The sequence below is a fragment of the Ochotona curzoniae genome, unplaced genomic scaffold (genome assembly GCF_017591425.1).
Source record: "Ochotona curzoniae isolate NIBS_2020 unplaced genomic scaffold, NIBS_Ocur_1.0 contig_523, whole genome shotgun sequence".
In the NCBI taxonomy this organism is placed as follows: domain Eukaryota; kingdom Metazoa; phylum Chordata; class Mammalia; order Lagomorpha; family Ochotonidae; genus Ochotona; species Ochotona curzoniae.
In genome coordinates, this window is record NW_024466459.1 from 12,051,799 (window position 1) to 12,067,188 (window position 15,390).

General features: G+C 65.0%; 1 protein-coding gene across 8 annotated transcripts in view; it reads right to left on the bottom strand.

The window, feature by feature from the left end:
* Positions 1-528: 528 nt before the first annotated feature.
* SEPTIN9 (septin 9) overlaps positions 529-15,390 on the bottom strand; it is a 113,804-nt gene continuing 98,942 nt past the window's right edge. For 6 of the 8 annotated variants that reach the window (XM_040989871.1, XM_040989873.1, XM_040989872.1 and 3 more), the window contains 9 exons: positions 5,731-5,922; positions 5,042-5,170; positions 4,609-4,690; positions 4,179-4,316; positions 3,769-3,886; positions 3,308-3,403; positions 3,092-3,188; positions 2,405-2,456; positions 529-1,783 (listed from right to left, as the gene is read on the bottom strand). In XM_040989871.1, the coding sequence (XP_040845805.1) occupies positions 1,648-1,783; positions 2,405-2,456; positions 3,092-3,188; positions 3,308-3,403; positions 3,769-3,886; positions 4,179-4,316; positions 4,609-4,690; positions 5,042-5,170; positions 5,731-5,922 (1,040 nt within the window). In that variant the 3' untranslated portion in view covers positions 529-1,647. Of the gene's footprint in view, positions 1,784-2,404; positions 2,457-3,091; positions 3,189-3,307; positions 3,404-3,768; positions 3,887-4,178; positions 4,317-4,608; positions 4,691-5,041; positions 5,171-5,730; positions 5,923-12,292; positions 12,299-13,173; positions 13,600-15,390 lie in introns of those variants that run through there. The other 2 variants (XM_040989877.1, XM_040989879.1) reach the window with 2 other exon arrangements.

Here is a 15,390-nt window from a genome sequence, read left to right on the forward strand (position 1 = left end):
TGTGGACCTCAGCCCAGGGCCGGCCCTGCTGGAGATGGCAGGCGGGGGCACAGAGGGCCAAGTGGATGACCCCATTGAGGTCAGGATCCCGGCAGGGTCCCTCCGGGGTGCACCCACCACCCGAGGGGGAACAGGACGGTGACAGAGGCTGGGGTGAGGGCATGGCCCCCAGGCCTGGACGCCTGCGGGGAGAGCCTGTGCTTAGGGCTTCAAGCCCATCCTTTGCAGTCACCTGTCACCCCTGGGGTTGCCTCCAGGGTCCCAGTCCTGCCCTCACCTCCAACTCACCTCTACAGCCACACGGAACCACCACCACATGCCAGATGCGGTGTCCCATCCAGGACTGAAATCCGACGTGCAGACATTCCCAGCAGGCACTGAGGGGCAGCTGGTCGCACCCAACTCCCACCCCTGGGGACGCGGCCCAGGCAGCCCCTCAGCCTTCACCCCTCAGCCGCCCAGACCAAGGCAGCTGCGCCCAGAGAAGCTGAGAGACTAACACCTCCAGGGGCCCCTTGCATTGGAAACATTTATTTCAGGAAATACAATTTCAACGCTTTTTTTTTTTATACAAAAAGAGATTTCTCAGGAGGCACAGAGCGGAAGGCCGCTGCCGGACAGAACCTGACAGGACAAACTTTTTCTTGAAACATCTGGCTACAGAGGAGGACGGCGAAGCCACCCCCTTGGGCTGCTGCTGACCCCCCACCCCCAGGGAGGGAAGGCAAGGGGGACCCCCAAACCAGGGCTGGCCGTGGACCGCAGAATCTTGGTTTTGGCAAAAACTTGGCAAGTCGGCAAGTAAACTGCTCCATGGAGGGGATCGGCGAAGGGGGGCCTCCCCACGCACGCCTGCTGGGCTGCAGCAGCCGCAGCGGCCACGCACAGCTGGCCTTGTGGGACAGTCCCCCAGGAACAGAGCGAGCAAGCCGCTTTGGTCAGGCAGGCGAGGCCAGGCCGGCCTCTGCTGGCCTCCGGATGCGGATGGCTGTGGAGGGCGCCCTCTGGAGGTGTCTGATGGGGTGCAGGTGCCCAGCTAGGACAAGCAGGGCCCCATGGACTCCCACCTGCCCGGGGCCAGCAAGGGGTGAGAAGCAGGGTGCCCACGGGGCGCTGACATGACCCAAGGACAGACAGGAGCGGGTGTCTGGTGAGGGGAGCTGCAGCCCCTGGGACAGCCCCAAGCCACGCCCCACACCCCCACTTTCCTCCAAGCAGCCCCTCAGCTCTGCCCCCGCATCAGTGGGGACCGGCCAGCCAGAACCAGAGTGGGGGTGTCTGTCCCTGCTGTGTCATTCTCAGAGCCAGTATACCAGCCCCACAGGCAGTCAAGAGGGGGGCCTCAGGACGGGGGCGGAGGGAGAGAAGAGGCCACCCCCTCTCACTGGCCACGGGTCTGGGTGGACGGGCATGCTGGGGAGGACAGCTGCGGTCAAGGCACTTTCTGCTCAGGACGGACAGGGCACGGTGGCTGCCAGGCACCTTGGCCAACGGGGATACCGGCAGCGTGGGTGTGTGGGCAGGGCAGGGGCGGGAGGGTCCTGGTCCATCCTTCCCCGCCCCGGGAGGGAGGCTCAGCCAGGACAGGTGGAGCCTGGCAGAAGGGGAGGGTGGGACAGTGCAGGAGGGCAGGGCCGGGGGAGGCGTCTACATCTCCGGGGCTTCCGGCTCCTTCTCCTCCACGCCGTTGGCCACGGTGCCGTGGGTCTCGCTGAGGCGCCGCACGCGGTACGCCTCGAAGTGAATGCTGCTCGTGATGTCTTTAATGTTCTGCATGTGCGTCCTGCAGGGGAAGGGCGTGTGTCCGTCAGGGGCTGCCTGGGCGACCCCCATGCCCAGCCGAGGGCGGGGGCTGCCTGGGCGACCCCCATGCCCAGCCGAGGGCGGGGGCTGCCTGGGCGACCCCCATGCCCAGCCGAGGGCGGGGGCTGCCTGGGGGACCCCCCATGCCCAGCCGAGGGCGGGGGCTGCCTGGGCGACCCCCATGCCCAGCCGAGGGCGGAGGCTGCGGGCGACCCCCAGCTGAGGGAGGCAGAGGGCCCCACCTGCCAAAGCAGGCTAAGCAGGAGCCATGCACACACAGAGGGCTAGGCGGGCCCGGGCCGTGTGTCCCACCCCCTGCTGACACACGCCCCTCTGTATACCACAGTCCACCCCCGCCTCCTAGCAGCCACCTGCCTGCCCAGCCAAGGCGGACCTGCCCCTCCCCAAGCTCCACCCACTGCCCTGTTCCTGCTCAGGCCTGCAAGGACCCAGGGAGGAGCCTAGGGCAGGTCACAGGTGGGGTGGGAGGTCACTGCCCTTCCCACCCCTCCATGGCTTCCCCTGCTTGGGATGACACCCCTGGCCACGGCCCCCCGGCCCTGCCTCTCGGCCCCAGCTCCGGGCACTGCCGTCCTCTCACCTGATGAGGAGGTCACGCAGGTAGGCAAACTCACAGTGTGTGGTATTCTCCACTGAAGGACAAAGCACGGGGTTCAATGTCACCAGGGTGCGGAGGAGCCTCCCCTTAGCGAGCACGCCCTGCCCCCTGCCCAGTGCAGCCCTGGAGATGGGCCTCGGGCAGCTGCGCCCCGCAGGTGAGCTCAGGCCGCTGGGAAGGGAGGGCCCTGGGATCCAGGACACTGGGCAGCCGCAAAGATGGAACACTTTGCGTTTCCTGGTCACTTCCTTTCCAGGCTGTCTGCAGTGCCCACAGCTGGCCACCAGGGGCAGCAGCAGAGAGCCAATCATAGCTGCGCCCCAAGTCTCCCTCCTAACACCCCCCAACTGCGCCCTGAAATGGAAGGGCGGGTGTACAGGGAATGGGAGGACCACCTCCTCAGAGCGCCCATGCCCCCTAAGTGGGTTTTGGGGTGTTTTAGCACGTTGCCCATTTCACAGATCCCTGCAAACCCCACGCAGGCCCGACTCCTGGGACCCTGTGTGGACAGGGGTCTTGGCAGAGGCACCAGCTGGACCCAGGACCTAGGGAGTCAGGGGCAGTGGGGAGGCTGGGCGATGTGATCAGAGCCACAGGGGGGCCAGTGCCAGCCACGATGCAGCGGGCACCAGGGGGTCCTCCACCCCCACCCCACCAGCCCTGCTGTACCTTCGATGGTGCCCCATTTGGTCTTCCTCCCTAGGATCCGCTTGCCATTAACCTGGTACTCATGGTCACTGCCCACCACGGCAAACGGGATCATCTCCTGGTGGAGGGGTGCGGGAGGCGGGCAGTGTTGGTCACTCGGCCAGGATTCTGCCCCCTGGACTTGACTCTCCCGACCCCAGGGCAAGCCCTTCAGCAGGATGAGGTGCGGCCACTCACCCGGAACTTGTCATTCACCAGCCGGTCCTCTGCGTCCTCGTCAAACTCCTTCTGGGGGTACACGTCGATGCCATTGGACAGCAGGTCCGCGGTGATCTGCGGGCAGGGGCAGGCAGGGCGGCGCTAAGCTGTGTCCCTACCCAGGTGCTGTGTGCATCTGCCAGCCTGCCCGCCCCCTAGCACATTTCTGTCCCTCTCTCCTGAAGCCCCCACCCCACGGAGGCCCGTCCTTGCCTAAACATGCTACAAAAATCCCTGACACCCAGGCCCGTGGGCAGCACGGAGGACTCGGACCCAGGGGCCTGCCCTTGCCCACCCATCCATGCATCCCCCACTCCAGGAGCCCCACTCGGGGACTCCGCAAGAACAGACACCAGCAAGGGTCCCAGGGGATGGAAGGGTGCCCGCGGCCCCACCCTACCCTGACGTAGGGCCCACCACCCCCAGGAGCAGCGCCCTACCCGCTGCTTGAAGTAGACCCTCTCCTCCAGGGTCAGCGTGTCGGCCTTGGCAATGACCGGGACGATATTGACCACCTTGCTCAGGCGCTTCATGAACTCGATGTCCAGTGGCCTGAGACTGAGGCAGAGCCGTGTCACCAGGGGCAGTTGGGCGGGGGAGGCGCCCAGGACGAGGATGGGACACGCCAGCCAGGCAGAGGCGACAGGATGGGGAGGACAGCCAGGGGAGTGAGGCGCCGGCTCGGGGGTGGCAGCAGGACCTGGGCTTGCCCTCGCGGTGCCATCTCACCCTCAGCCCAGACAGAGCTAGGGGCAGCCAGGCCACACTGACCCGGCCCGGTCCGCCTGGCCCTCCCCGCTCCCCCCAAGCCGCGTGGCGAGGGTCGCAGCCAGGCCCCGAGGGGACGTACGAGTGGCCGGTGGCCGGGATGAAGTAGAGACAGCAGTGCACACGCGTGTCCGGGATGCGCTTCTTGCGGTTGATGTTGACCTCCTCCTGCAGGTACTTCTCGTACTGGTCGTTGATGAACTTCATGATGGGCTGCCAGCTGCGGGCACAGCAGGCTCAGCCTGTGCCGGGGCCTCCCAGTCGGGCCACGGGGCAGGCTCAGCCTGTGCCGGGGGCCTCTCAGTCGGGCACAGCAGGCTCAGCCTGTGCCGGGGCCTCCCAGTCGGGCCACGGGGCTGACCCCGGGTGGGGCCCATCCCCAGGGCTCCCTCCCACCTCTACCCTGGCTCTACGTCTGAACTCCAGAACCGGCCGACCTGGGGCCCGGGGGTGAGGCAGGGTCCCCACCTAGCTCCGGCTCGGCCCAGCATTTCTGGGGGGGGAGCCCTCACCAGTTCTCATTGTTGATGTGGTCCCCAAACCCTGGCGTGTCGATCACCGTCAGCTTCATGCGGACGCCCTTCTCCTCGATATCTACAGAAAGCACAGCCCGTTAGTGGGGTGACCAGGGCACGCCCCCCAAGCAGGCTGGCCGGGCAGGCGGCCCCCGCACCAGCCCAGTCAACACAGCCATGGCCCCCGTCCTCCCCTGACCCACAGCAGCCAGGCCCCTGTCCCCGCCCCCACCAGCAGCCAGGCCCCTGTCCCCTGACCCACAGCAGCCAGGCCCCTGTCCCCTGACCCACAGCAAGCAGCCAGGCCCCTGTCCCCGCCCCCACTAGCAGCCAGGCCCCTGTCCCCGCCCCCACCAGCAGCCAGGCCCCTGTCCCCTGACCCACAGCAGCCAGGCCCCTGTCCCCGCCCCCCGCCCCGCCCAGCACCTACCGTGTGTAATGGACTTGATCTCCACTGTCTTGGGGATGCGCTCCTCGGCAGCCGGCTGCACCGACTTGCGGCTGATCTTGGACTTGAAAAGCGTGTTGATGAGGGTGGACTTGCCCAGGCCACTCTGCCCTGTGGAGGGGGTCGCAGCACGGGGTCAGGGGAGCAGAGGCAGCCAGGTCTGGGTGACGTCCAAGGGTCCCGTACCCCTCAGTGCTTGCCGCAAGGTCCCCTGACCCTGGGCACTGGGGACAGAGCTCCGGGGAAGTCAGGAGGCCACAGCCGACGTGGGACGGCCTCGGGTCCAGCAGCGGCTCTGGGCAAACCCTCCGCCTCCCTGTGCCCCGGGGTCCCCACCCACAGGAGAGCCCTGTCTCATGTGTGGCCACGTGAGCAGACGGGCTCATGTCACACACGGCAGGCCATCACACTGACCACCTGAGCAGTGTCCATGCTGCTGGTGCGGGGAGCAGGGGTCAGACCTGCCTGGACAGGACGAGGGTGGGGTGCACACACACACAGCTCATAACACCCGCACATTCAGCTCACACACACCACACAGCTCACACACACACGTTCCTTCCATACACACATGTCTCCCACACACCACGTCACGCCACACCAGGCCAGCTCCTCCCAGGTCACAGATGAGAAGACACAGCCCGGGACGTGGCTGGGGGCCGGGCACTCACCAACCACCATGATGTTGAACTCGAAGCCCTGCCTCATGGCCTTCCGGCGCATCTGCTCCAGGATGGAATCGATGCCCACATAACCAAAGTCCACAGGCGCCTTCTCGTTCCGGGGCGTGGGCGCCTGCTTGAACCCTGCATCTCTGGGGGTGTCGGCCATGTCGATAGCGCAGCTGGGAGCTGCCTCGGGGGCTGGGGGAGGAGCAGAGGTTGGGGTGAGGGGCTTGTCCACAGGTGGTGGTCCTGACCTTTGAGCCCACTTGCAGACGCCCAACCGCCTCGCCCAGGAGTCCCCGCAACAGTGGGGACGGCTCACGGGCCATGTCCCGACCTGCCTTCCTGGCACCTTCTGTATCCCCAGGCCTTGATACCCACCAGGTCCCATGGCCCAGGACATGGCGGTGAGGAGGCACCCCAAGCTCCTAGAACCCAGAGGGTCCACTCAAGCACTAAGCCCACGGGCCTCTCACGCACAGGCAAGCCCAGGTCTGCGGGTCATGGGGCCAAATTTCGTCCTAAAACACCCAACCCTCACACCGGCTACTCTGGACCAACCAGGCACCCTCAGGGACTCGGTGGGCCAGAGCCCCTCTCTTCCTGGCACACCTTGAGCTCTGGGGGTTCCCCACCAAGTACCCTTCCCCATTTGGCCCCCCTTGCCCCTGTCCCACTTTAGAAACTTCAGTATGGGCTGTTGGGGGCAGAAGCATAACAGAATTCATTCCATGTCCCCCGGAGGCTGGCGCCTCAGCAGCCACTCTGTGTGGCTGAGGCTGCAGGCCAGGGCGGAGGAGGGGAGCCAGCAGGGGGACCTCGGACCAGAAGCCCACTGCCACAGCAGCAGGGGATCAGGTCCACGGTTTTCTCGACCTCCACTGGGGGTAAGAGACACACTAGAGGCTGCCCTCCCCAGCGCAGCCCGCAGGAGTGCGGCCCCCCAAACCTGAATTAAACAAGGCCCCCGGCAGAGGAGTGCAGCTGCACTGGCCGGGAACCTGTGGCTTCGGGGCCGCTTCCCCAAGAGGATGGGACGGGGGAGGGGCTGCAGCTGAGCTAGCCCACGTGACCGTCAATTGCTCCCATCTGTGTGGGGCTGGGGGCTTCCTGCCCCACCCTCCCCCAAGCCAGGAGCAGCTCACTGCAGGAGCCAGCACCGGAAACCACAGTACACCCACTGCCTGTCCGGCACCCCTGTGAAGCCATGCGGCACCCCTAGGTTTTTTGTTTTTAAATTTTTTAACATAAAATTCAACAATGTAACTAAACTGGAACCTTGAGCCCTGCTGGCCTCGCCTCACCCACACCCCCAGGCCTGGTAGGCCCCAGAGTCTTCCCAGCTGTCCTGCGTGTCCCTGGCACATTCCCGTCTGCCGACCTTCCCTCCCCTTTCCAGCTTGCTGTGCTCAATCGGCTCATCGAGCCAGGGGACGCCGAGCCCCCAGGGGACGCCGAGCCCCGGAGCGTTCTCTGATGAGGCCTTCTTTCACCCAGAACAACAGGGAAGAACGCTTCACCCGGGGTTCTGGGGCAGCATCTCCGCCCACGTGCAGATCCAAGTGGCCGCACCACCTGCTGGCTGGCTTCCATCCACCAGTTCACTCCGCAAAAAGCCACAGCAGTTGGGGATAGGCCTAGAGGAAGTTGGGGGCCAGCAATCCCACTGGGGTCTCCCACGTGGGAGAAAGGACCCCACCCCTCGGGCCAGCCTTGGCTGCCCTCCCAGCACACGGGCAGGAAGCTGGCTGGAGGCTCTGAGATGCAGGTGGCCCTGGTGGCGGTGGCTCACCCAGATGTCCCCGGGCGCGCTGAGCCTCCATATACAGGGAATGCGGACCAGGAAGTGCATTTTAGTCTCACTTTAGTTTCTGTTTAAATAGCCACACGTGGCCCACAGCAGCTCCCTGCACAGTGCCGACTTCCAGGCCCACTGAGCGGGTGCTCCTGAGACACCACTGGGAGTCTCCCCCCAGCCTGCGGGTCCCTGACACCCGTGGCCTGGCCACCACCTGGGGACGGGGCCAGGATCTCCCCACCAGCCACCCTGGCCTCTGTACGCCCATGTCCCCCTCCCCCCAGTACAAGCCAGGCGGGTGGCCTGAGCAAAGGCAAAGGCAGCCAGGGAGGGATGGCTTCCTGAGTGTGGGTTCTCTGGGGTGCTCAGAATATTCTAGAACAGAGACAACGGTCACGTAGCGGTTGGGATAAGCACCACTGACCCACTGGGTTGGAGTAATGGCAAAAGGGGGGACTTAGAGAGAAACCAGGGGTGCCCCAGAAGCCACCAGCCGGCTGAGCCCCAATGCTGACCGTCACAAGAGGGGACTTAGAGAGAAACCGGGGGTGCCCCGGAAGCCCCCAGCCGGCTGAGCCCCAATGCTGACCGTCACGGCTACCGGCACAGTAGCTGTCATCTAGCCCAGCTGCATCTGGGGGTGCCCGCCAGCAGGGGTTCCCAGGGAAGGACAGCGTGGCTACCTCCCTCTGCCTGCTGCTTCCTGGCAGGGACAGCCCTGGCTTTACCCAGGCCCAGGACAACCACTCCCTCCTCCTGTCTGGGGCTGCTGTCCAAGGCAGCCAGGCCAGCACCACGCCAGGACTTCCGCAGCCAGGGCCTGCCAAGGATGACAGAACGGGATTGCCCCTTGTGGGGGTGGGGGGCAGGGTGGGCGCAGAGACGGAGGAGAGCATGCCAGCTCCTCCTCACAGCTCAGGGTCAGGCACGCAGGGCCCCGGAAGGTTGGCTCGCAGGCAGCAGCACCCAGGGGTCAGCGCCAGCTGCCCCCACACCCGCAGGCCAGCAACGGCACGGCAGCCCTCCCCGGCCCCACGCAGAGGCACCTCTGTGTGTGTGTGTGTGGGGGTGGTCCCGGCTCTGGGGCAAACCAGGACCCTTTGCTGACCCCAGACGCCCTGTTGCAGCGTGCGGGTAAGGCCTAGGGTGGACTCAACCGGAAGCAGGGCCACCCTAAGGCACATGAGCATGGCACGGGAAGGGGGCAGGCCTCGCAGGCACTCACCCGCCCCACCTGCCAGGCTTCAAGAGAACTGTGGGCACCTCCCACAGGTGGTGCTTGTCTTCCTTCCGACTCCCTCCCCAGCCCAGGGCTCAAGGAAGGGGCCCTGGGACCACAGGGGCCTGCTGCGGGCCCGGCACCTCCCCCTCCCCCTCCCTGGCTGCTGGCAGGGTCCCCAGGGGCCTGGGAAACCCGTGGGAGTCTGCCGGTCCCTCCCTCCGCAGTTCCCTCGCCAGCCAGCCTCCCCTCCCAAGCCTCTCCCCACAGACTCGCTGAGGAGGTGAGGCCTTCTCCAGCCAGGCCTCCCCCGCGGGGTGCGGGGTCAGGAAGCCAGACACCTCATCCATCCCGCTCACCCCGGCACTGCCGAGACATACAGCCCTGGCGCGGCGGGCACCGGTGTCTGCTGAATGAATGAATGAACAAAAGAAGGAATGATGCCAGCCCCAACGGTCGACCTCTCCTGGGTTCTCCACACGCCAGGTGAAGGTTGGTTTTATCTTGTTCAAAGGCAGAATTACAGAAGGGGAGAGGGAAAGACAACGGAAAAAGCATTTTCATGTGCCTGGTCCCCCTGCCAAATGGCCGCAACGGCTGGGACGAGGCCAGGCTGAAGTCAGGAGCCTGGAGGAACTCCATCCGGGTTTCCCACGTGGACGGCAGGGGTCCAAGGACTTGGGCGATGGCTGGCTGCTCTCCCAAGGTGCTGGACTGGAGGTGAAGCAGCTGGACTTGAACCCGCCGTGTCACAAGGCCGGCCCTGCCCTAACTCACAGGGCACACAGGAATCCTCCGGGAACAGGCTACCATCTACTCCGTGAGGAAACCGAGCCTGGTGCTGCTCTGTGGCCCGGGGGACGTCAGGATGTGATCCTACAGGCCAGGTGCCCGGGCACCCTGGCATGGCTGAGAAGGTGCCCAGGCATAGGTGAGCATTCAGTCCATACCCCGCCCCGACCGCCCGGCTGCTCTGCCAGAGCGCCAAGGTGAGAGGACTCCACCGCAAGGGTTTAGGGACATCGGGGCCCATCAGGGGACACCCTGGTTCCACAGCTTTTCAGCAGTGGCCGCTGGGCAGTGTGGCCCCCGCTTGACACCAGCCAGCCCCCTCACCCCCGTAGGGCTGCCTGCAGCTCTCCGGGGACAAGGCACTGACATGGGCAAACCCTGGCACACCTGAGGCCCTGTGCCCCAAACCAATCCCAGGTGGTCTGCCCCAGCCTCCCGGAGCAGTGAGCACCCACAGGAGGCAACGCGCGCCACCCTCAGGGAGTACTCAGGCTCCACTACGGAGGCCTGCAAACCTGGCGGGGGTGGGGACTGTTCTCAGCTCCAGCTTCCTGCCCCTATACTCCTGGGTGGCACAGGTGCCAGCCCAAATACCTGCAGAGTCCCACCCTCATCTGAAAAACGCCACCTCCAGGCAGCCACTCCCAGCTGAGCCGACAGAATCCACTGGAGCCTCAAAGGACGGAGCAGAAGGCGCGGGTGCCCAAGGCCGAGGCGCGTGCAGAGGCAGGTGACCTTGGGGGAGGCCCACCAACAGCCACGCGAGAAGGCAGGCCAGCAGCACAGCACCGATCCGTGAGACGGTACCTGCTCCCCAGGAACAGAGAGCTGACGGCACAGGCTGAACACGGTGTGCGTGGGTGCAGGGACGCACACGGGAGGCCTGGAGACCCAGGGTGCCGCCCCACCCGCCGGCAGCACCCTGACTCCCAGGTAAGGCTTGTGTGTCACACACCTCCCCAAGCAGTGTGCAAAGAAGCACATACATACACGTAGGATCCTCCCGCACCCCACCTCCTCCCCCCACAGCGGCTCCAGCCCGAGCAGCAGAGAGGAGGCCGGACAAGGCTGTGGCCGGCTGCTGGGCTGGCTGAGCCGCCCAGTGAGAACAAGGGGGGTGCTGAGCAGCAGCAGGCCGCGAGGGAAGGCCAGCTTCAGCCTCCAGAGTTTCCTGTCAGCTCCCCGATGCCGCCTGGCCCCACGTGTGACCCCCTGCAAACCTGCCCTAGTCGCCACCCCCACGCTGGAAGGATTCTTCCCTTCCACAGAGTTCCACCGCACAGCAGGTATCAGCAACTGGATCACGAGACGCGCCCACGGCTCCTCTGGGCAGTTCCTGGGCAACGACTACACGCCCCCTTGGCACCTCCAAGTTCTGTAAGGAGCCAGAATGCCAGAAATCGGAGCCGGGGGCCCTGCCCTGCTCCTCCTGTCTGGAACTGGCCGCACGTTGCTGGGCTTTGCAGGCGTGGCCACCTCATCTTCCTCCCTCTCCACGTGGAGACATGGGACACAGGGCTGCACCTGACCCCCATAGCCCTGTCCTGGGAGGGACAGTCCCCATCTGGACAGGGGCCAGGGGTCCCCTCTTTTCCTTGCTGGCCCAGCAAGGCCTCATCCAGCCCGGGAGCAAGGAGAGGCAGGCGTGCAGCTTCCCACCCTGCCCAAACGATCCTGTCGGCCAAGGCAAATCTGGACCAAATCCAAGCTCCGGAGCCCCCTCCCCGTCCCTCCTTCGCAGCCCGCCTCCTCCAGGCCCAGTCTGGGTCAGAGCAGGCTGCAACCCGCAGACCTAGTTCTCCACTTCCTGAGAAGTGGCAGGGGAAGGCAGAGGAGCCCTAGCTTCCGGCCTAGGGGGCCTCGTGGCTCACTTCCAGGCTCCCCTCCCCCCCCAGAACTGATTGGGTGGAGGGAGGAGGGGGCACACTGCAGTGGCAGGAAACGCGGCCCCTCCTCGCCCCAACCACAAACTCCTAGGAACCTCCCAGCAGAACCAAGATGTGGCCACGCCCACCCAGGGGGGCTGAGAGCCCCAAATTCTCAGCAGACATCTGCCAAGCCCCTCCTCTCCCCAGCAGGCTGTGCAGGCAGCAGTCACACACCATCGCTGGGGGGTGGGGCGGGGCGTGGAGTCAGGAGGGACACCACAGGCCTTCCCCGGCTCCAGGCACTCTGCAAAGATGGGGGCTGCAGAGTGCATAAACGGCAAACTCCCTAAAGAGGGAAGAGTCTACCCCTGGGGGTGCAGGGGGGCCACCAATAGCCTCACCCACACCTGCAGTGCCCAGCTCCCGGGCTGGACAGGTTCCGCCGGCAGGCCTGTGGGGAGGCCCCTCTACAGCCCCGAGTCCCAGCGAGGGCTGTGGGAATGCCCGCTCTCCCAGGGAGCCACTGGGAGACTAGAGACCTTGGACAAGGTAGATGACTTCCAGTGGGCTGGCTTCCCAGGGACCACCCCCCAGGGAAAGGCAGGCTGGGTGTGCGCCACTGCCTCGTCACCCCCGGGACATTCTCTCTGCCTGCTGCCCAAGGGCTAGGGACTCCCGCCTGCCCCCAAGACAAGAATTCCAGGCCTCAACTTGGGGTTCTGCGCAGAGAGCTGCCAGGTCAGGGGTCAGAGCTGCCCCCGCACTGCCCCCGCGCCAACCCACCCCCATTCCCACAGTACCCCACCTTTCTTTTCCTCTTAGCCGCTGTCTCCCCTCGGGAGTACAGGGCACCTGCAGCCACAGTCATAGCAAGGGGTCCCCACTGTCCACCCTTCAGGTTCCAGACTGTAGTGGGGGACCCCTGCTCTGTCCCAGCATACTGTGTGTGAGCCTGAGGAATTGGGAACCTCTCTGTGCAAGAGCTGAGCGGGCCCCAATAGCACCTAGCACAGAACATGCCCCACCCCACCTCCCCAAGTGCACACAGGCTGGGCCTGGCCCCAGCAGCTCTTCAAACACGGTGACGCACTGCCTCTCCGCCCACCACATTCTCTCCAGCTGCCCAGCACCTCCCAGCCCCGGTGGGCAGTGAACAAGCAGCCTGAGCTCTGGACGCCCCGCAGCCCACCAGCCTCCGGCTGCACAGCAAAGGGTCATGGGAGGAGGGGTGGGGGTCCATTCAGGAGGGGAGTTGGGCAGAGGCTGGGCAGCCAGCCCAGCCCGGAGACAGGTCCGCAATCAGCACCCCCCCGTTGAGCTCCCGGTCCTTGCTCTGACCCAGGTGGCTGTGTACCAGAACTGCTGGGCCCACACGGGGCTCCTTCCCCACCCCAAAGCCTCAGGGGGCCACGCCACACACGGGGCCCCCAACACTGGAACGGCTAGGCCTGCGGGGAGAAAAGACAGCACCACAGGAACTGCATTCAGTGAGACTTGTGCAAGCTCCCCACCCCCATGTCCAAGGTGAATGTCGTCCCCTGCCCAGGAGTGCAGGAGGCCGAGCTGGACAGAGGCAGCCCCAGGCTGACCCGCACGCCCCACACGTGGTCTGCAGAGCACCCCTCCACCCCACGGCTCCCAAGTGTCTCCTGAACGATCCCAAGTTGCCCTCAGTCCTGACCCGTGCCTTCTGCACTCAGAGCCAAGCTCCCAGCAGTGCCCACCCCCACCCCGCAGGACCCCGCGTGTCCTCCCCACCAGGGCTGACCTACCCGGGCACTCAACAGCCAGCTCCAGCTGCAGCTCTTCGTGCAGGCAGACCGGGACCCTGGAGGATGGAGGGTGGGAAGCCAGCACGCTCCCACGCCCCCGGCCCGCACCCACCCCAGCCCCAGCTCCGGGAAGGAGCCCCTTTCACATGCTAATTTCTCCCTGAGCCAGTGAGAAGGTGGGGGCGGGGCTGGCCAGGATGCACGGGGGACCTGCCAAATGGGGTCCGGGCTGAGTGCCTCGGGCACGGGGCAGCGAGGGTGTGTGGCTGGGATGGACTCAGGCCTCTAAGCCGTGTGGCACTGTGGGACGACAATGGCAGCCCCCTGCGCTCACTGCCCACCCCAGACTCCAGCCCTGGGAAGTTCAAGTCGGCCCTGGCCAGACCACCCTGCGTGAGAAAGAAAGTCCCTCCCTGACCCCAGGTCCCCTCCAGGGGGTGGGGTCACCAGACTCACTTCCTCTTCCTCTCACACTAGAACCAGCCCCACCCCCACCCCGCCTACCTCCACGATTTGGGGGGGAAAAAAAGACGCAACCCCTCACTTCCCCTTCCTGACCGGCTCCAGGCACTGGCCAGAAGTCAGCGGCAGGTGGACGGGCCAGGCAAGCTCCGCGCCCCACCCCCACCCCCGCACTGACTCAGCGCTGACTCAGCGCGCCCCAAGGCAGCAGGAGACTGGCCTCTTACAGCTGCAGAATCGGCTCCAGCACACCCACCCGCAAGGCCAGGCTCGGCCACTCCCGGCTGGGGCGGCAGGTTGGCCGCCAGCACCACTCTCCGCAGGGGCAGGCCAGCCTGCACTCAAGCTGGCGCACAGGGAAGGGCAGTGCCAGGGTGTGTCGGTCACCCAGACGGGGGTGGAGCGAAGGTGGCCCCGCCGCAGGCCCTTAGCAGAGGCTGGGGCTGCAGTGTCCACCTCACAGCAGGGTTAAGCCACCACCCGTGACAGCGACAGCACTGGTCTGTGGCTGCTCTGCTTCCGATCCAGCTCCCTGTTTAGGGCCGGGGAAAGCAGCAGAGGACGGCCAGCCCAGGGCCTTGACCCTCACACCCACGTGGGAGCCCCAGATGAGCCCAGCTCTGGCTGCTATGGCCATTAGGGCAGTTCGTCAGCACAAAGATCTCTCCCTCTCTGTAACTCTGCCTTTCACATAAAAATTGTCAAACGGGGGCCCGGCACAATGGCGCAGTGGTTAAGGTCCTCGCCTTGCACGCCCGGGATCCCATATGGGTGCCGGTTCTAATCCCGGCAGCCCAGCTTCCCTTCCAGCTCCCTGCCTGTGGCCTGGGAGAGCAGTCGAGGACGGCCCAAAGCTTTGGGACCCTGCACCCGCGTGGGAGACCCGGAAGAGGCTCCTGGCTTCGGATTGGCATAGCATCGGCCGTTGCGCTCACTTGGGGAGTGAATCATCGGACGGAAGATCTTTCTCTCTGTCTCTCCTCTGTGTATCTGACTTTACAATATAAATTAAAAATAAATTGTAATAATTTTCCCGTTTGACAATTTTTTTTAAAGATTTATTTTATTTTTATTGGAAAGGCAGATGTATAGAGAGGAGAGACAGAGAGAAAGATTTTCCGTCCACTGATTCACTCCCCAAGTGGCCACAATAGCCAAAGCTGAGCTGCTCCGAAGCCAGGAGCTTCTACAGGGTCTCCCACATGGGTGCAGGGTCCTAAGGCTTTGGGCCATCCTCCACTGCCGGGATTAGAACCAGCACCCATATGGGATCCCGGCATGTTCAAGGCAAGGACTTAAGCCACAAGGCTATCGTGCCAGGCCCAAAAACATTTTTAAAAATGAGTATAGTAAAAGACGTGGCCCTCTCCCCCGCAACTTTGTCAACCCACCCTGATGGGTGCTCGAGACCTGAATGGGGTGCACTGGGCTGCCCCCCCACGCCACCAAAGCCCATCACACCTTCACCCTGGTCCCCAGTGGCCAGGAGCAGGCCAGCACAGTGTAGGGGGCAGCAGCCCCTCTCACACCTGCCCACCACAAACAAGCCTGGGGCCTCCCTTGCCCCTTGCCTGCTGAGGGACAGTCCCAAACACCCTCAGGGGCCTCTCCCCAGCCCTGTTCAGCCAGATGGAGAAACTGGGAGGTTGGTGGTTTCTCTCCTTCATAGTCCCCTGGCAGGGAACAGAGCTCGGGCAGGTGGCAGCTGAGGGGTCTCAGCACCCCAACACTGAGGAGGTACCCCCCCAACAGGCA